This window comes from Narcine bancroftii, chromosome 5 (assembly GCF_036971445.1).
Source record: "Narcine bancroftii isolate sNarBan1 chromosome 5, sNarBan1.hap1, whole genome shotgun sequence".
Classification (NCBI taxonomy): Eukaryota; Metazoa; Chordata; class Chondrichthyes; order Torpediniformes; family Narcinidae; genus Narcine; species Narcine bancroftii.
Genome location: NC_091473.1, coordinates 219,003,463 through 219,025,556, shown reverse-complemented (window position 1 = coordinate 219,025,556; position 22,094 = coordinate 219,003,463). Strand labels below are relative to the sequence as shown.

Genomic DNA, 22,094 nt, shown 5'->3' with positions numbered 1-22,094 from the left:
CTGGGACCCCATTCCCTGCACCCGCTTTCAGCTCACTTGGTTCTAGTTCACTGGGAACCCATTACCTGCACCCGCTTTCATCTCACCTGGTTCTAGTTCACTGGGAACCCATTCCCTGCACCTGATTTCAGCTCACCTGGATTTTATTCACTGGGAAACCATTCCCTGCACTTGCTTTCAGCTCACCTGGCTCTAATTCACTGGGAACCCATTCCCGGCAGCCGCTTTCAGCTCACCTGGTTCTAATTCACTGGGAATCCATTCCCTGCACCTGCTTTCAGGTCACCTGGTTCTAATTCACCGATAACCCGTTCCCTGCACCTGCTTTCAGCTCACCTGGTTCTAAATCACTGGGAAACCATTCCCTGCACCTGCTTTCAGCTCACCTGGTTCTAGTTCACTGAGAACCCATTCCCTGCAGCTGCTTTCAGCTCACCTGGTTCTAGTTCACTGAGAAACCATTCCCTGCACCTGCTTTCAACTCACCTGGTTCTAATTCACTGGGAACCCATTCCCTGCAGCCGCTTTCAGCTCACCTGGTTCTAATTCACTGGGAACCCATTCCCTGCAGCCGCTTTCAGCTCACCTGGTTCTAATTCACTGGGAACCCATTCCCTGCATCCGCTTTCAGCTCATCTGGTTACAATTCACCGGGACCCCATTCCCTGCACCCGCTTTCAGCTCACTTGGTTCTAGTTCACTGGGAACCCATTACCTGCACCCGCTTTCATCTCACCTGGTTCTAGTTCACTGGGAACCCATTCCCTGCACCTGATTTCAGCTCACCTGGATTTAATTCACTGGGAAACCATTCCCTGCACTTGCTTTCAGCTCACCTGGTTCTAGTTCATTGGGAACCCATTCCCTGCACTTGCTTTCAGCTCACCTGGTTCTAAATCACTGGGAAACCATTCCTTGCACCTTCTTTCAGCTCACCTGGTTCTAGTTCACTGGGAACCCATTCCCTGCAGCCACTTTCAGCTCACCTGGTTCTAATTCACTGGGAACCCATTCCCTGCACCCGCTTTCAACTCATCTGGTTCTAATTCACTGGGAACCCTTTCCCTGTACCCGCTTAGAGCTTACGTGATTCTAATTCACTGGGAACCCTTTCCCTGCACCCACTTTCAGCTCATCTGTTTCTAATTCACTGGGAATCCATTTCCTGCACCTGCTTACAGCTCATCTGGTTCTAATTCACTGGGAATCCATTCCCTGCACCCGCTTTCAGCTCATCTAGTTCTAATTCACTGGGAACCCATTCCCTGTACCCGCTTAGAGCTTACGTGGTTCTAATTCACTGGGAACCCTTTCCCTGCACCCACTTTCAGCTCATCTGTTTCTAATTCACTGGGAATCCATTCTCTGCACCTGCTTTCAGCTCACCTGGTTCTAATTCACTGCGAACCCGTTCCCTGCACCTGCTTTCAGCTCACCTGGTTCTAATTCACTGCGAACCCGTTCCCCGCACCCGCTTACAGCTCATCTGGTTCTAATTCACCGATAACCCATTCCCTGCACGTGCTTTCAGCTCACCTGGTTCTAATTCACTGGGATCCCATTCCCTGCACCTGCTTTCATCTCACCTGGTTCTAGTTCACTGGGAACCCATTCCCTGCAGCCGCTTTCAGCTCACCTGGTTCTAATTCACTGGGAACCCATTCCCTGCAGCCGCTTTCAGCTCACCTGGTTCTAATTCACTGGGAATCCATTCCCTGCACCTGCTTTCAGTTCACCTGGTTCTAATTCACCGATAACCCGTTCCCTGCACCTGCTTTCAGCTCACCTGGTTCTAAATCACTGGGAAACCATTCCCTGCACCTGCTTTCAGCTCACCTGGTTCTAGTTCACTGAGAACCCATTCCCTGCAGCTGCTTTCAGCTCACCTGGTTCTAGTTCACTGAGAAACCATTCCCTGCACCTGCTTTCAGCTCACCTGGTTCTAATTCACTGGGAACCCATTCCCTGCAGCCGCTTTCAGCTCACCTGGTTCTAATTCACTGGGAACCCATTCCCTGCAGCCGCTTTCAGCTCACCTGGTTCTAATTCACTGGGAACCCATTCCCTGCATCCGCTTTCAGCTCATCTGGTTACAATTCACCGGGACCCCATTCCCTGCACCCGCTTTCAGCTCACTTGGTTCTAGTTCACTGGGAACCCATTACCTGCACCCGCTTTCATCTCACCTGGTTCTAGTTCACTGGGAACCCATTCCCTGCACCTGATTTCAGCTCACCTGGATTTAATTCACTGGGAAACCATTCCCTGCACTTGCTTTCAGCTCACCTGGTTCTAGTTCATTGGGAACCCATTCCCTGCACTTGCTTTCAGCTCACCTGGTTCTAAATCACTGGGAAACCATTCCTTGCACCTTCTTTCAGCTCACCTGGTTCTAGTTCACTGGGAACCCATTCCCTGCAGCCACTTTCAGCTCACCTGGTTCTAATTCACTGGGAACCCATTCCCTGCACCCGCTTTCAACTCATCTGGTTCTAATTCACTGGGAACCCTTTCCCTGTACCCGCTTAGAGCTTACGTGATTCTAATTCACTGGGAACCCTTTCCCTGCACCCACTTTCAGCTCATCTGTTTCTAATTCACTGGGAATCCATTTCCTGCACCTGCTTACAGCTCATCTGGTTCTAATTCACCGATAACTCATTCTCTGCACCTGCTTTCAGCTCACCTGGTACTAATTCACTGCGAACCCGTTCCCTGCACCCGCTTTCAGCTCACCTGGTTCTAATTCACTGGGAACCCATTCCCTGCACCTGCTTTCAGCTCACCTGGTTCTAATTCACTGGGAACCCATTCCCTGCACCTGCTTTCAGCTCACCTGGTTCTAATTCACCGATAACCCGTTCCCTGCACCTGCTTTCAGCTCACCTGGTTCTAATTCACTGGGAACCCATTCCCTGCACCTGCTTTCAGCTCACCTGGTTCTAATTCACCGATAACCCGTTCCCTGCACCTGCTTTCAGCTCACCTGGTTCTAATTCACTGCGAACCCGTTCCCTGCACCTGCTTTCAGCTCACCTGGTTCTAATTCACCGATAACCCGTTCCCTGCACCTGCTTTCAGCTCACCTGGTTCTAATTCACCGATAACCCGTTCCCTGCACCTGCTTTCAGCTCACCTGGTTCTAATTCACTGGGAACCCATTCCCTGCACCTGCTTTCAGCTCACCTGGTTACAATTCTCCGGGAGCCCATTTTCCACACTTCCTTGAAACTTACAAGGTCCTTTTTCTTTCCTCACTCCTTGTAAAATCAGCTGGGTTCCACTTCTGAGACTCCCTTTAAATCCTAGGTTCATACAGTTTTGAACAGGACAGCATAAAAGCATTATACCTGTTTCAGTCTAAACAATTTGCATCTGCCTGCACAAGGTCCTCACCCCCTCCCCCACCCCATTCCCTGCCGTCCATGTGTCTGTCTGGGTGCCTCTTAATGGTTGCTGTCATATCTACATCCACCCCCTCTCCACATTTCCAGACACCTATCACTCTTTGGGTGAAATAAACCTTGCCTCGCACATCTCCTTTAAATGTTTCTCCTTTCACCTATGGTCACTGGAAAGTGACATTTCTACCTTGTCAGTTGATCCTATCTGTGGTTCTCGTAGTTTTCTATACTTTTATCAGGTCTCCCCTCCACTTCTCAAACTCCAGAGAAAACAATCCAGCCTCTCCTTCCTCTCTGGTCTGGTAGCATCCTGGTGAACCTCTTCTGCGCCCTCTCGACATATTTCCTGTGTGTAACCAAAGTTATACAGCTGCCACATGAACATTCACTAGGAAGTTCATCAGAAATGTTATTATTTATTACTGTGCAACATCTGAGACGGAAGTGAATCATTAATGCAGGTAACATCCAGTCGTTGGGGAAATCCACCAGTCCAGTGTTTCCCGGGACCTCACGATTTACATAATGCTGTTACAGCACTAGTGGCCAGGTTCGAATCCCCGGCTGTCCGTAAGGAGTTTGATTGTTTTCCCCATGTCCACGTGGATTTCATCTGGATTCCTCCCATGTTCCAAAGAAATATGGGTTCCATGGATTAATTGGACACGTGAGTGTAATTAGGCGGCATGGGCTCGTGGGCCAGAGGGACCTGTTTACCATGATGTACCTCTAAATTAAAATTAAATCACTAAAGTCCTGATCTCATTACATTATCGGAGTTTTGTTGTATCCAGATAACACTTTATGCATTGTTTTGGATTGTTGTTTCAGATGTAGTTACGTCAGTGGTTCTCAACCTTTTTCTTTCCACTCACCTACCACCTTAAGTAATCCCTGTGCCATAGGTGCTCTGTGATTAATAAGGGATTGCTTAACGTGATATGTGGGTAGAAAGAAAAAGGTTGAAAACCACTGTTTTAATTGAACCTAATTGACTTGTTACTTGTGCACTGTTTAATAACAAAGAAAATGGATCAATGACAATTTTTCTCAAGCAAAATATTTCAGTAACATTTGGGTCTAGAGCAGTGATTCTCAACCTTCCCTTCCCACTCACACCCCACCTTAAGCAATCCCTTACTCATCACAGATCATCGATGGCCTATTGATTACTTAAAGTGGGATGTGAATGGGAAGAAAAAGGTTGACAATCACTGAGTTGCATTGTATTTGTGTCTGGCACGGTTCAGCTGAGAGTTCACTCTCACCCGAGTCAGTAGGTTGAGGATAGAAGTTGACACATTTCAGACTGGTGCTCCCGTGTTGTAAAATCCAAGGTGGGCATGAAGATCCCAAGGAAAAATATGAGAAATATCCTCGTCCTCTTACCAACATTTATCCAAAAATAAATCAAACAGCAGGAAATTCCAGGCGCAGGAGATCCAAAATAACAAGATGCTGGAAATACTCAGTCGATCAGGCAGTGTCTGATGAATGGGAGACAATTATGGAGGGGAGCAGGTGGGGGAGGCAGTGGTGTTGGTTGATGACCTTCGTCAGAGCAGTTCATAGTGTTCTTTAAGTTTTAAGGACAGGCAGAGACTGAATTACACCCTGGGATCTGTTGGTTGAGAAAGGGTGCAGGCTGGTTAACTCCAGCTGAACTAACGTGAGGAAATGCAAGCAGAAAGAAGTGAATGAAAGAAGAGGGGAGGGGAAAAACACAGCTCGAATGATAAGATATGAAATACTCTTATTGGGTTTTTTGGGAATAACACAAGAGGTCAAAGAATTTAAGTGACAGATAGACAGAAGTCCAGAGTTACCACACGAACTACAATCTGTTTGGCTTCCCTATGGAAAGCATCGAATAGAGGAGTCATGTGATGGAGTAGTGGCCGGACGGGGAACTCCAGCTCTCTCCGGAAAAGTTTAAAAAAAACAGAGAAAACACAAAGGCACAAACACGAAAATTAAAATAAAGTGAAAGTAAAGGTGGGAAGAAAATGGCAACGAAGAAAGAAAAGTCGAAAGCAACTGGAAGAAGAGAAGAAGAGAAGATATCGGAAGAAGAAGATGAAGGACTTACCTGTCCGAGGAGGCCTGCTGTGGAGAGAGAAGCCCGCTCCCTCAGGTCAGTCGAAGTCCCGAGCTCGGGACTACAAAAATGGCTCGCGGAGCCAAGCAAAAGTGTGCAAACGCTCATGCACGAGGAGTCGCGCATGCGCGATGCGCAAGACAAAAAAAACACTGACGGGAGGGGGGACCAGCTGAGGAGTCGATCTCCACAGCTGAGAATGACAGCCACAACACAACAACAAGAGGAGAACATAGAAAACAACAAGAACAAGAAAGAAGAGAGTAAAAAGAAATCAAAGAAACAACAGATGACCAACCCAGAGGAAGAAGAAGAGGAAGAACACAGAGAAATGGAAGAAGAAGGGAAGGGCAAGACAATGGATATATATATTTTTTAAAGAATATATGGAATTAATAAAAGAATGGCAATCACAAGAATTTAGTGAAATAAAAAGAATAAAAAGTGCAGAAGAAAAAATGAATAGATTAGAGATGGTCATGTCAGATATAGGAAAAAGCGTGGACAAGGTGGAAGAACGAGAAACAGCCATAGAAATGGAAGTAGAGGACTTAAAAAAGAAATTAGAAGAATCTAATAAAAAAGTTAAAGAGACACAAGAGCTGTTAGCTCAGAAGATGGATATAATGGAAAATTATAATATAAGAAATAAAATTAAGATAGTGGGCCGTAAGGAAAATGAAGAAGGCAAGAATATGAGAGAATTTATAAAAGATTGGATCCTCAGAGTCCTAGGAAGACCAGAATTACAGGAAGAAATGGAAATAGAAAGGGCACAAAGAACATTAGCCCCTAAACCACAACAAAAACCAAGATCCGTTTTAGTAAAATTCCTAAGATATACAACAAGAGAAAATATATTGGAGAAAGCAATGAAGAAAATAAGAGAAGACAAAAAGCCACTGGAATACACAGGTCAAAAAAAATTTTTCTATCCAGATATAAGTTTTGAACTCCTGAAGAAGAGGAAGGAGTTTAATACAGCAAAAGCGATCCTATGGAAAAAAGGATATAAATTTATGCTAAAGTACCCAGAGGTACTTAAAATAGTTATTCCAGGGCAGCAAAACAGACTATTCTCGGATCCGGAGGAAGCACGAAAATTTGCAGAACAACTACAAAACAGACAGAGAGATGAAGATATGTAACGAGAGCAAAAATGACCATGAACTATATGTATATGGGTATATATATATATGTATAAATATGTGTGTGTGTATGTATATATGTGTGTACATGAGTGTATGTGTATTTAAAAGAAAATATATAGAGTATAGATAAGAATTAATAAGGGAAAGAAAGGGAAGAGAGGAAGTGAGGGAATTAAGAGAGTGACCTTTGTTGTATATGAAAAGTAAAATCTTTTCTGGGGGGGGCTGGGTGGGGAGGAGTTACGGTCACTGCGAAATCAGTTGACGTTTGCGAGTGAATTCGCAAATCCAAATGGAGAAGGGAGATGTGATTGCCCGACAAGGGATAAAGGGCAACTCAGGAAGGGGAGGGGATAGTGGGGTTAAAGAAATTTTAGATAGGAGAATAAGGGAAATGTTTGATGTTTTAGAAATGTTGTCTTATAAAGTGTTCAAAACAAGAAAGCTGAAATGGATAAGAAGGAAAGGTGATGATGAGGAAACAGAAAGGAAAGATAAACAAAGTATGAAATGGCTATGTTGAACTATATGACTTTAAATATTAATGGAATACATAACCAAATCAAAAGGAAGAAATTGCTAAATTTACTGAAAAAAGAAAAAATTGATATAGCATTCGTGCAAGAAACACACTTAACTGAAGTGGAGCACAAGAAATTAAAGAGAGATTGGATAGGACATGTAACAGCAGCGTCATACAATTTAAAAGCTAGAGGAGTAGATATATTATCAGTAAAAATGTACCAATCAAAATAGAAGAGGAAATAATAGATCCAGCAGGGAGATATGTAATGATAAAATGTCAGATATATTCGGAGTTTTGGAATTTACTCAATGTATATTCACCTAATGAAGAAGATCAAAAATTTATGCAAGATATTTTTTTGAAGATAGCAGACACGCAAGGGAACATGCTAATAGGAGGGGATTTCAACCTTAATTTGGATTCAAACATGGATAAAACTGGGAAAAAAATTAACAGAAAGAACAAAGTAACCAAATTTATAATTAAATCGATGCAAGAAATGCAACTTTTGGATATATGGAGGAAACAACACCCAAAGGAAAAGGAATATTCATATTATTTGGGTAGGCATAAAATATACTCAAGAATAGGCCTATTCCTGTTATCAGCTCACATGCAAGACAGAGTTAGTAAAACAGAATATAAAGCTAGAATATTATCGGACAACTCACCCCTGATATTGACAATAGAGTTAGAGGACATCCCTCCAAGAATGTATAGATGGAGATTAAACTCCATGCTACTTAAAAGGCAAGATTTTAGAGAATTCATTGAAAGACAAATTAAAATGTACTTTGAAATAAATACGGAATCAGTGAAAGATAAGTTTATACTATGGGACGCAATGAAAGCGTTCATCAGAGGGCAAATAATAAGTTATGTAACCAAGATGAAGAAGGACAACAATCAGGAAACAGAGCAGTTGGAAAGGGAAATAGCAAATATAGAAAAAGAATTAGCAATGAAGGAAGACACAACTAAAAGAAGAGAATTGGCAGATAAAAAAAATAAAATATGAAACACTACAAACATATAAGGTGGAAAAGAACATAATGAAGACAAAACAGAAATATTATGAACTAGGAGAAAAAATGCACAAAATTCTAGCATGGCAGCTTAAGACAGAACAAACTAAGAGAATGGTATTGGCATCAAGGAAAAAAGACAAACAAATCACATATAATCCAACGGAGATTAATGAAAACTTCAGAGAATTCTACGAACAATTATACCAAACTGAAAATGAAGGGAAAGAAGACAAAATAGATGAATTTTTAACTAAAATTGAACTACAAAAATTACAAACAGAGGAACAAAATAAATTAACAGAACCATTTGAGAAAGAAATACAAGAGATAATAAAAAAACTACCGAATAATAAAACACCAGGAGAGGATGGATTCCCAATAGAATTCTATAAAACATTTAAAGATTTATTAATTCCTCCCCTCCTGGAAGTAATTAACCAGATTGATAAAACACAAAGCTTACCAGATTCATGCAAAACAGCAATAATTACAGTAATACCAAAGACAGGGAAAGATCCACTCGCACCAGCGTCATATAGACCAATATCTTTACTTAACACAGATTATAAGATAATAACTAAACTATTAGCAAACAGATTAGCCGACTATGTACCAAAAATAGTAAATCTAGACCAAACTGGATTTATTTAAAAAAGACGATCAACAGACAATATTTGTAAATTTATTAACTTAATTCATGCAGTAGAAGGGAATAAAGCTCCAACAGTAGGGGTTGCTTTAGACGCAGAGAAGGCCTTTGACAGAGTAGAATGGAATTATTTATTCAAAGTACTACAAAAATTCAGCTTACCAGAGAAATATATTAATTGGATTAAAGCATTCTATAAGGGGCCATTGGCGAAAGTGACAGTAAATGGATAAATATCAAAACAATTTAACTTAAGCAGATCAACAAGGCAGGGATGCCCACTATCGCCCTTATTGTCTGCATGTCAAACTGCATGAGTTTTTCAAGCTTTGTTGGGACCAAGGAAAACTGCCTCAGGACCTTCGTGATGCCACCATCATCACCCTGTACAAAAACAAAGGAGAGAAATCAGACTGCTCAAACTACAGGGGAATCACGCTGCTCTCCATTGCAGGCAAAATCTTCGCTAGGATTCTCCTAAATAGAATAATACCTAGTGTCGCCGAGAATATTCTCCCAGAATCACAGTGTGGCTATCGCGCAAACAGAGGAACTACTGACATGGTCTTTGCTCTCAGACAGCTCCAAGAAAAGTGCAGAGAACAAAACAAAGGACTCTACATCACCTTTGTTGACCTCACCAAAGCCTTCGACACCGTGAGCAGGAAAGGGCTTTGGCAAATACTAGAGCGCATCGGGTGCCCCCCAAAGTTCCTCAACATGGTTATCCAACTGCACGAAAACCAACAAGGTTGGGTCAGATACAGCAATGAGCTCTCTGAGTATACTTAACAGAACCAGAAATATCAATAAAAGAATTACATAAGAAATTGAAGGAATATGGAGAAGTGTCGGGTTATAAGATTAACGCAAATAAAAGTGAAGCAATGCCAATGAATAATGCGGATTTCTCAAAATTTAAGAAAGAATCACCATTCAGATGGCAAATGCAAGCAATAAGATACCTATGTATACAAATAAATAAAAACCTCGGCCATCTATATAAACTCAATTATTATCCACTAATGAAAAACTTACAGGACGACTTAGAGCATTGAAAAGACTTATCACTAACACTAATAGGAAGGATAAACTGTATTAAAATGAACATTTTCCCAAGGATACAATACCTATTTCAGGCATTGCCAATACACTTGACAGAGAAATTCTTCAAGGAGTTAAAGAAAATAATAAGGAAATTTTTATGGAAAGGGGGGAAACCGAGGATAGCACTAGATAAATTAACAGAATGGTATAAACAAGGAGGCTTACAACTGCCAAACTTTAAAAATTATTATAGAGCTGCACAATTAAGATACCTATCAGATTTTTATCAAACAAGGGAAAAGCCAGATTGGACTAGATTAGAACTAGATAAAATAGGGGAGAAGATACCCAAACATATATGATATAAATAGGATGAAAAATTGGTACAATGTAGGAATTCTCCAGTATTACATCATCTGCTCAATATTTGGAAGAAAATTCATGTAGAAAGGAATAAAACAAATTACCAACTACCAAAACTAATACTGATGCAAAATCAGCTAATCCCTTTTACAATAGATAACCTTTCCTTTAGAGAATGGGAGAAAAAAGGATCAAAAGAATAGAAAATTGCTTTTCGGGAAATAAACTATTATCCTTTGAACAAATGAAGGATAAATATAATATAACTCAGGATACAGTGTTGGCATACTACCAACTGAAATCCTACTTTTTTTTAATTTTTAATTTTTTATTTTTCACACCATAAATCACATTAACCATGATACACACTTTTCCCTTTTCACACATATACAGTGGCATTTTCTCCCCCCCCTCCCTCCTCCCATCCCACCCTCCCTACCTCCCCCCTCCTGTCCATTTAAGGTATAAAATCTAGGATACATTAAACCAGTCAGACAATGTTGTCATTCAATAAAGATACACCAGAAATTCCACTGAGTCCATTCTTTTCATTTCCTTTTCCTTCCGTTAATTTAGGTAGTGATTGTCCCCGGTAGGTTTTTGCTATTATGTTTAATGTAAGGCTCCCATATTTGTTCGAATATTTCAATATTATTTCTTAAACTATATGTTATTTTTTCTAATGGAATACATTTATTCATTTCTATATACCATTGTTGTATTTTCAAATTATTTTCCAATTTCCAGGTTGACATAATACAGTTTTTTGCTACGGCTAGAGCTATCTTAACAAATCTTTTTTGTGCATCCTCCAAATCAATTCCAAATTCTTTGTTTTTTATGTTACTTAGGAGGAAGATCTCTGGATTCTTTGGTATATTGTTCTCTGTTATTTTATTTAATATCTGATTTAGATCTTCCCAAAATTTTTCTACTTTCTCACATGTCCAGATTGCATGAATTGTTGTTCCCATTTCTTTTTTACATCGAAAACATCTATCAGATACTGTTGGGTCCCATTTATTTAACTTTTGAGGTGTAATGTATAGCCTGTGTATCCAGTTATATTGTATCATACGTAACCTCGTATTTATTGTATTTCTCATCGTTCCAGAGCATAACTTCTCCCATGTTTCCTTTTTTATCTTTATATTTAAATCTTGTTCCCATTTTTGTTTAGTTTTACCATTTGTTTCCTCATTCTCCTTTTCTTGCAGTTTAATATACATATTTGTTATAAATCTTTTGATTATCATTGTATCTGTAATCACATATTCAAAGTTACTTGCCTCTGGCAAACTCAAACTGCTTCCTAATTTATCCTTCAAGTAGGATCTCAATTGGTAATATGCCAGCGCTGTATCTCCAGTTATATTGTACTTATCTTTCATTTGTTCAAAGGATAAGAATCTATTTCCTGAAAAACAATTTTCTATTCTTTTAATCCCTTTTTTCTCCCATTCTCTAAAGGAAAGGTTATCTATTGTAAAAGGGAGTAACTTGTTTTGCGTCAATATTAGTTTTGGTAATTGATAATTTGTTTTATTTCTTTCTACTTGAATCTTCTTCCAAATATTGAGTAGATGATGTAATACTGGAGAACTTCTATGTTGTACCAATTTTTCATCCCATTTATATAATATGCGTTCAGGTATCTTTTCCCCTATTTTATCTAATTCTAATCTAGTCCAATCTGGCTTTTCCCTTGTTTGATAAAAATCTGATAGGTATCTTAATTGTGCGGCTCTATAATAATTTTTAAAGTTTGGCAGTTGTAAGCCTCCTTGTTTATACCATTCTGTTAATTTATCTAGTGCTATCCTCGGTTTCCCCCCTTTCCATAAAAATTTCCTTATTATTTTCTTTAACTCCTTGAAGAATTTCTTTGTCAGTTGTATTGGCAATGCCTGAAATAGGTATAATATCCTTGGAAAAATGTTCATTTTAATACAGTTTATCCTTCCTATTAGTGTTAGTGGTAAATCTTTCCAATGCTCTAAATCGTCCTGTAATTTTTTCATTAGTGGATAATAATTGAGTTTATATAGTTGGCCGAGATTTTTGTTTATTTGTACACCTAGGTATCTTATTGCTTGCATTTGCCATCTAAATGGTGATTCCTTCTTAAATTTTGAGAAATCCGCATTATTCATAGGCATTGCTTCACTTTTATTTACGTTGATCTTGTAACCCGACACTTCTCCAAATTCCTTCAATTTCTTATATAATTCTTTTATTGATAGTTCTGGTTCTGTTAAGTATACTATAACATCATCCGCAAATAGACTGATTTTATATTCCTTGTCTTTTATTTTTATTCCTTTTATATTATTGTCTATTCTTATCAATTCTGCTAGTGGTTCTATAGCTAATGCAAACAATAAAGGTGATAGTGGGCATCCCTGCCGTGTTGACCTGCTTAAGTTAAATTGCTTTGATACATGTCCATTTACTGTCACTTTCGCTAATGGTCCCTTATATAATGCTTTAATCCAATTAATATACTTCTCCGGTAAACTGAATTTTTGCAATACTTTGAACAAATAATTCCATTCTACTCTGTCAAAGGCCTTCTCTGCATCTAAAGCAACTGCTACTGTTGGTGCTTTATTCCCTTCTACTGCATGAATTAAGTTAATAAATTTACAAATATTGTCTGTTGTGCGTCTTTTTTTGATAAATCCAGTTTGGTCTAGATTTACCATTTTCGGTACATACTCTGCTAATCTGTTTGCTAATAGTTTAGCTATTATCTTATAATCTGTGTTAAGTAAAGATATTGGTCTATATGATGCTGGTGTGAGTGGATCTTTCCCTTGCTTTAGTATTACTGTAATTATTGCTGTTTTACATGAATCTGGTAAGCTTTGTGTTTTATCAATCTGGTTGATTACTTCCAGGAGGGGCGGAATTAATAAGTCTTTAAATGTTTGATAGAATTCTATTGGGAATCCATCCTCTCCTGGTGTTTTATTATTCGGTAGTTTTTTTATTATCTCTTGTATTTCTACTATTACAAATGGCTCTGTTAATTTATTTTGTTCCTCTATTTGTAGTTTTGGTAGTTCAATTTTAGTTAGAAATTCATCTATTTTCCCTTCTTTCCCTTCGTTTTCAGTTCGGTATAATTGTTCATAGAAATCTCTAAAGTTTTCCTTAATTTCTTTTGGATTATATGTAATTTGTTTGTCTTTTTTCCTTGATGCCAATACCATTTTCTTAGTTTGTTCTGTCTTAAGCTGCCATGCTAGAATTTTGTGCGTTTTTTCACCTAGTTAATAATATTTCTGTTTTGTCTTCATTATATTCTTCTCCACCTTATATGTTTGCAGTGTTTCATATTTTATTTTTTTATCCGCCAATTCTCTTCTTTTAGTTGTATCTTCCTTCATTGCTAATTCTTTTTCTATATTTACTATTTCCCTTTCCAAATGCTCTGTTTCCTGATTATAGTCCTTCTTCATCTTGGTTACATAACTTATTATTTGCCCTCTAATGAATGCTTTCATTGCATCCCATAGTATAAACTTATCTTTCACTGATTTTGTATTTATTTCAAAATACATTTTAATTTGTTTTTCAATAAATTCTCTAAAATCTTGCCTTTTAAGTAACATGGGGTTTAATCTCCATCTATACATTCTTGGAGGGATGTCCTCTAACTTTACTGTCAATATTAAGGGTGAATGGTCCGATAGTATTCTAGCTTTATATTCTGTTTTTTTAACTCTATCTTGCATACGAGCTGATAACAAAAATAGGTCTATTCTTGAGTATGTTTTATGTCTAGCCGAGTAATATGAATATTCCTTTTCTTTTGGGTGTTGTTTCCTCCATATATCCAAAAGTTGCATTTCTTCCATTGATTTAATTATAAATTTGGTTACTTTGTTCTTTCTGTTAATTTTTTTCCCAGTTTTGTCCACATTTGAATCCAAATTCAGGTTGAAATCCCCTCCTATTAATATGTTCCCCTGCATATCTGCTATCTTCAAAAAGATATCTTGCATAAATTTTTGATCTTCTTCGTTAGGTGAATATACATTGAGTAGATTCCAAAGCTCCGAATATATCTGACATTTTATCATTACATATCTCCCTGCTGGATCTATTATTTCCTCTTCTATTTTAAATGGCACATTTTTACTAATTAATATAGCTACTCCTCTTGCTTTTGAATTATACGATGCTGCTGTTACGTGTTCTACCCAATCTCTCTTTAATTTCTTGTGCTCCAATTCAGTTAAATGTGTTTCTTGCACACCAATTCAGTTAAATGTGTTTCTTGCACAAATGCTATATCAATTTTTTCTTTTTTCAGTAAATTTAGCAGTTTCTTCCTTTTAATTTGGTTATGTATTCCATTAATATTTAAAGTCATATAGTTCAACGTAGCCATTTTATACTTTGTTTATCTTCCCTTTCCGTTTCTCCATCATTACCTTTCCTTCTTATCCATTTCTGTTTTCTTGTTTTGAACCCTTTATAAGACAACATTCCTAAAACATCAAACATTTTCCTTATTCTCCTATTTAAAACTTCTTTAGCCCCAATCCCCCCTTCCCCTCCTGAGTTGTCCTTTATCCCTTGTCAGACAATCACATCTCCCCTCTCCATTTGGATTTGCGAATTCACTCGCAAGCGTCAGCTGATTTTGCAGTGACCGTAACTCCTCCCCCCCAGCCCCCCCCAGAAAAGATTTCACTTTTCATATGTAACAAAGGTCATTCTTTTAATTCCCTCCTTATTCCCTCTATTCCATTTCCTTCCCTTATTAATTCTTGTCTATACTATCTATATTTTCCTCTAAATACAGATACATTCATGTATGCACATTATACATATACACACATATACCTCTTTACCCACATACATATAAATCGTGGTCATTTTTACTCTTATTACATGTCTTCATCTCTCTGTTTGTTTTGTAGTTGTTCTGCAAATTTCCTTGCTTCCTCTGGATCCAAGAATAGTTTTTTTCCATAAGATCGTTTTCGATGTATTGAACTCCTTCCTCTTCTTCAGGAGTTCAAAACTTATGTGTCTTTTTAGTTCGCAGTCTTTTGTACTCTCATTACACGTCTTCATCTCTCAGTCTATTTTGTAATTGTTCTGCAAATTTTCGTGCTTCCTCTGGATCCGAGAATAGTCTGTTTTGCTGTCCTGGAATAAATATTTTCAATACCGCTGGATGCTTTAGTATAAATTTATACCCTTTCTTCCATAAAATCGCCTTTACTGTATTGAACTCCTTTCTCTTCTTCAGGAGTTCAAAACTTATATCTGGATAAATGAAGATTTTTTGCCCTTTGTACTCCAGTGGCTTGTTGCCCACTCTTACTTTTTCCATTGTTTTCTCCAGTACCTTTTCTCTTGTAGTATATCTTAGGAACTTTACTAAAATGGATCTTGGCTTTTGTTGTGGTTGTGGTTTAAAGGCCAATGCTCTATGTGCCCTTTCTATTTCCATTTCTTGCTGTAGTTCTGGACATCCTAGGATCCTAGGGATCCAATCTTTTATAAACTCTCTCATATTCTTGCCTTCTTCATTTTCCTTAAGGCCCACTATCTTTATGTTATTTCTTCTGTTATAATTTTCCATTATATCTATTTTCTGAGCTAACAGTTCTTGTGTCTCCTTAACTTTTTTATTAGATTCCTCTAATTTCTTTTTTAAGTCCTCTACCTTCATTTCTACTGCTGCTTCTCGTTCTTCCACCTTGTCCATTCTTTTTCCCATTTCTGATAAGGTCATATCTATTTTATTCATTTTCTCTTCTGTATTGTTTATTCTTCTTCTTAAATCATTAAATTCTTGCGCTTGCCATTCTTTAAATGACTCCATGTATTCTTTAATAAGAGAAAGTATATCCTTTGTCTTGCCTTTCCCTTCTTCTTCTATTTCACTGTACTCTTCCTCTTCCTCTGGGTTGGCCATCTGTTGTTTCTTTGTTGCCCTTTTCTTCTCTTCTTTCTTGTTTTCGTTGTCTTCTATGTTCTCCTCTTGCTGCAGGTGTTCTGCAGCTGACGTTGCCGGCTGTGGAGATCGACTCCCCAGCTGGTCCCCCCTCCCGTCGGTGTGTTTTTTTGCATGCGCGGTTGCGCACTTTTACTCGGCTCAGCGAGCCAATTTTGTAGTCCACTTTCTACCGACCTGAGGGAGCGGGTTTCTCTCTCCACCGCGGGCCTCTTCGAACAGGTAAGGCCTTCTCCTTCTTCTTCCGTTGTCTTCTCTTCCTCTCTTCTTACCGTTGGTTTCGATTTTTCTTTTTTCGTCGCCATCTTCTTTCCACCTTTATACTCACTTTACTTTAATTTTTATTTTTGTGCCTTTGTGTTTTGCTTTGTTTTTTCTGACTTTTCTGGAGAGGGCTAGAGTTCACCGTCCGGCCACTACTCCATCACGTGACTCCTCCAACTGAAATCCTACTTGAAGGACAAATTGAGAAGCAGTCTGAGGTTACCAGAGGGAAGTAATTTTGAATATGTGATTACAGACACAATGATAATCAAAAAATTTATAACAAACATGTATATTAAACTACAAGAAAAGGAGAATGAGGAAACAAATGGTAAAACTAAACAAAAATGGGATCAAGATCTAAACATAAAGATAAAGAAGGAAACATGGGAGAAGTTATGCTCAGGAACTATGAGAAATACAATAAATACGAGGTTACGTATGATACAATATAACTGGATACACTGGCTATATATTACACCTCAAAAGTTAAATAAATGGGACCCAACAGTATCTGACAGATGTTTTCGCTGTAAAAAGGAAATGGGAACAACAATTCATGCAATCTGGACATGTGAGAAAGTGAAAAAATTTTGGGAAGATCTAAACCAGATATTAAATAAAATCACAAAAAGTAATATACCAAAAAACTCAGAGATCTTCCTCCTAAGTAACATAAAAAACAAAGAATTTGGAATTGATTTGGATGGTGCACAAAAAAGATTTGTTAGGATAGCCCTAGCTGTAGCAAAAAAATGTATTATGTCAGCCTGGAAATTAGAAGATAACTTGAGAATACAACAATGGTATATAGAAATGAATAAATGTATTCCATTAGAAAAAATAACATATAATTTAAGAAATAACATTACAATATTTGAACAAATATGGGAGCCATACATGAAACACAATAGAGAAAACCTACCGGGGACATCTACCACCTAAAATGACAGAAGGAGAAGAGAATGAAAAGAACTGACTCAGTGGAATTTCTTGTTTATTTTTATTGAGTGACAACATTGTTTGATGGGTTTAATGTAGTTTAGATTCTGAACTTTAAATGAATGGGAGGGGAGGTAGGGAGGGTGGGATGGGAAGAGGGGGGGGGGAAGAAAACGACACTGTATATATTTGAAAAGGAAAATGTATGTATCTTGATCAATGTGGTTTATAGTGTGAAAAATAAAAAAAATGTAAAAAAAGGAAAGCATTGAATACAGTACGCTCTTTTGGAAGAAGTGCAAGTGGATCAATGCTTCACCTGGAAGGAGTGTTTGGTCCCTGGCTGGTGGGAATGTCGAGAAGCAACGGTTAGCGTGATGCTGGGAGTTGGTGTCCGATATCGCTCCCAGCCCTTCATTGGTCACGTGTCCATCAGCAAGTCGATGGAGGCACAATCCACGAGACAAGTGTCTAGCAGTCTGCCTATAACCCAGAAAATTTATCCACTGGTGATGATTGCCTCTCATCCATCACTGTCATGTTCCACAATCAGCCTGTGTGAGTCTCCTTCAGTTCCCCTGTAGTGCACATTATGGGTCCACCCAGAGCAAGTTCCATCACTTTGCCTGTGGTTAATGTCTGTCTAAATGTTTGTTCGCTTGTGGTGAGCGTCTGTCAATTCACTTGTGAGTATCATCAGTTTGCCTGTTGTGTGTATCATTTCCCCAGTAGTGAGTGTTCGTCTGTGGTGAATGTGTGTCATTTCTCCCTGTGATGAATGTTCATCTGTCTGCCTGTGGTGAATGTCAATCAGTTAGCCTATAGTGACTGTTCAACACTTTGCCTGTGCTGAGTGGTGTCAGTTTGCCTTTGGTAAGTATCCGTCAGTTCACCTGGGGTGAATGTCAGTCAGTTCGCCCATGGTGAGTGTCTTTCAGTTCATTAGTGGTGAATGTTCATCAGTTCACCTGTGATAAGTATCTGTCAGTTTGTCTGTGTTGAGTTCCCCTGCGATGAAGGTTCATTTGTCTGCTTGTGGTGAGTGTCTGTCAGTTTACCTGTGCTGATGTGTGTCAGTTTGCCTTTTGTTCACCTGGGGTGATTGTCAGCTCACCTGTAGTGACTGTCTGTCAGTTTGGCCATGGTGAGTGTCTTTCAGTTCATCAGTGGTGAGTGTTCATCCATTCACCTAAGCTCTGTGCGTGTGTGTGTCAGTTCACCTTTGGAGAGTATCCTTCATTCCACCTGTGGTAAGTATGTGTCAGTTCACTTGTGGTAAGCATCCATAAGTTCACAATGTAGTGAGAGTCCATCTGTCTGCCTATGGAAACTGTCCACTATCTTGCCTGTGGTGAATTTCCGTCAATTTACCTGTGATGAGTGTCTGTCAGTTCGGCAGTGTCGGAGGTCTGTCGGTTCGCCTACGGCAAGCGCCCATCAGTTGCCATGAGTAAGTTTCAAGCATCCACCTGTAGTATGACTCATGCATTCACCAGTTTTTCTCACCTTTTTCCAGGGTGGGAACCACACTGCACGGTGAACTACTTTACCTCAAAGAACTCACAGCAGAAAGAGAAGCAAGAGGCAGTGGGATGGGAACAACACTGCCTGGGTGAAGAGGTAATGATGACTCAAACACGAGTGGTTTCCCCCATCTGTGTGTCTCTCAGGGAACAATTACACTATCCGTGTGCCACTCAGGTGGACTTACACCATCCATGTGTCATTGGGAGGAGTTGCACTGTCTGTGTGTCAATGGGAGGGAATTACACCGTCGGTGTGTCAGTGGGAGGGAGTTACACCATCCGTGTGTCAATGGGAGGGAGTTACACCATCTGCGTGTCTGTGGGTGGGAGTTACACTGTCTGCGTGTCACTAGGAGGGAGTTACACCGTCCGCGCGTCACTGGGAGGGTGTTACACCGTCTGTGTGTCACTGGGCGGGGGTTACACTGTCCGTGTGTCAGCGGGTGGGGATTACACCGTCCGCATGTCACTGGCAAGGAATTACACCATCGGTGTGTCAGTGGGAGGGAGTTACACTGTCTGCGTGTCAGTGGGTGGGAGTTACACCGTCCATGTGTCACTGGGAGGGGGTTACACTGTCCGTGTGTCAGTGGGTGGGGATTACACCGTCCACGTGTCACTGGGAGGGAATTACACCGTCTGTGTGTCAGTGGGTGGGAGTTACAACATCCATGTCTCATTCATGATGTGTTACACCATCCATCTGCCTCTCAGGGGTGGGGGGGGGGTTTACTTGTTCTGAATTTCAGCCAGCACATGGTATGTTGTTTTACTCTGCATCACTCAGGAAGGGAGTTACATGCTGCAACTCATGCAGAAGTTGACTCCTCCCTTCACCTCCTAATTTCTACTTCCCCCAAAGAAGTCCTTTCTGCAAGTCACAGAGGTTAGACTTGAGGAAATTAATGACTGAACTTCACACTGATTTATGTTTGGGGCCATGGTCAGGATCAGATAATCCAATCCCATCTCAGTTGTTAAACGGGATTGATTGATTCTTTTGCTTTGACGTTGTTCCATTTCCCATTGTCACTGGAAGGTGAGGACTTGAGCCCTTCCCAAACCACTCTCCTCTCATTCCTCAGTCTTTCCTCAGGTACCTACATCCCGGTGAAGTAATGTACCCACTCACTGTTTAATATGACGGAAAACAGTGGGGGTTCCAGGCAGCATCCGTGGAAAGCAAAACAGCATTAACGTTACAGGTGGAAAATCCTTCATCAAATATGGGCTCAGAGGGTGCAGAAGTAATAACCTCCAAGCGGGGTCACAGTGGGAGAGATGCTTGCTCAAACCTGCGCTGGTTCAGTCCTGACCTTCAGTGCTCTGGAATGTACACCTCCGTCCATGTGCTTTATTTCCAGTGTTGTGTGTGCATGGTGGCCATGTTAGCCAATGTGAGTTACTCAGAAAGTACAGCTGCAGGGAAGAACCCCCTGGGATGGGATAGTGGGGAGAATAAACAGGGATTTCTGTTTGATTGGTGTAAATGGTCAGGGCGGTTTTGATAGTCCTGTGCCTGCACTGCATGTAGCAGAAGTGGCTGCAGTGGGACAGTTTATTTTGCAAGCTGTCCAGTTTGTCAACCTGTACATCATACAGCACGGAGGGAATGCCACATTATTTTAGAAGTGTGAGATTTTCCGAGGGGTCACATATCAGTGGACACTGCCTTTGAACCTGCCCCTCTCCTCTCCTCCTGCCTCTCCTCCTCCCTCCCCCTGCCTTGTTATTCTGGTGTCTATCTGTTTTTCCAGATTGCTGATGAAGGGCCCAGACCAGAAATGTTGACTTCCCACAGATGCTGCGTGACCTGCTGAGTTTCACCAGCATGTTTATAAGCTGTGCCCAGCATCTTAAGATCTTCTTGTTTAACTCTTTTTGCGTCTCTCCTATCTTCCTCCTGTCAAGGTAGAGGAGGCATCAGGACCACTCGAACTGGCCGCTGACCCCACCTCGGTGACCGTGATCACGGAGACACATCAGGCGCGCCATTATGCACTGGGGAACCCAGCGCCGACGCCTCTTCACCAGGGCAGCTTCCCAAGTCCAGACCCGCAAACTCCCAATCGGAGACTCTGAGGCTACGTCTGGACCACATGGTAGACAGAGAGAGACCTTCCAACCACAAGGCCTGTTTATGGTTAAGCATGTTTTGTGTGTGTGTGTGAGTGTGTGTGTGTGTGTAGAAAGGTGGAGGGTTGTGAAGGAAACACAGGAAGTTTCAGCCAGTCTAATGGTGTGAGGATAACAGGCCATTAAAGAGATTGGAGGAGAAGAACGGATGCTTCAGTTATTGTGACTGGCCCGCCCTGTTCAGGCCTTGGGGTCTGATCAGATCTTGTAATTAGGCCATGTTTCTATTCATTTGTAATGGGGCTGTGTATTATTACATTGATGTAAATGGTGCTCATTAAACACTTGATGGTCGACTAGATCTTCCCAACCCTTCTGATGTGTGTGAAGACTTCAGAGTGCACTTTGGTGGGACTGGAGTCCCAGCTATCATGTGGTCAGCAGCTTGGGCCCTTTGACCCACCCCCTTGCAGGCGAGGTTCAGCTTTGACCCCATGAAATTGAGGTGACGATGGTGAAATTTATTGTCATACACGTATGTACAAAGTGCGGGAACTCATCTTGCCTGCTGTAGGTACATAAAATACACAAAACAAGTAATAAATTAAATTACCACACGCCAGGGGAATAAAGCAAGACAATAAATATAAAAGGACTGTTGCAGTTCATGCAAATAGGAGTGATGTGACATAAAGAGTGTACTTCCCCTCCCCTTTGTGCTCTTGACTTGAGCCTTGCAGATGGGCAGATGACCCAGGAGTGGGTAAACTGCCACAGAATACCCAGGGGGAGGGTCCTATCTCTTCTGCAAGGGCAAGTCACTGCTTCCTCCAGTCCCAGTCACTTCAGTTCTCCACCTCACTCCCTCTCTCTGGAATGTGGGGCTTCGACAGCAGAACTCAGTATGATTCTAAAGGGACAGCTTTCCAGACTAAACGCTGTTTCAAATCCTGCTGACCCCCGATAGTCTGGCGCACTCAGGATTTTGGTGCTGGCAGACTGGGAGATTTTCCAAACTTCCATTCATTCCTCAATATACT

The 22,094-nt window shown here is 40.4% G+C and overlaps 1 protein-coding gene across 5 annotated transcripts in view; it reads left to right on the top strand.

Moving 5' to 3' along the window:
- LOC138764868 (voltage-dependent L-type calcium channel subunit alpha-1S-like) overlaps positions 1-21,415 on the top strand; it is a 170,133-nt gene extending 148,718 nt beyond the window's left edge. For all 5 annotated transcript variants that reach the window (XM_069941271.1, XM_069941270.1, XM_069941268.1 and 2 more), the window contains 2 exons: positions 18,969-19,072; positions 20,890-21,415. In XM_069941271.1, coding sequence (XP_069797372.1) covers positions 18,969-19,072; positions 20,890-21,060 — 275 coding nt within the window. In that variant the 3' untranslated portion in view covers positions 21,061-21,415. The remainder of the gene's footprint in view (positions 1-18,968; positions 19,073-20,889) is intronic.
- Positions 21,416-22,094: the final 679 nt, after the last annotated feature.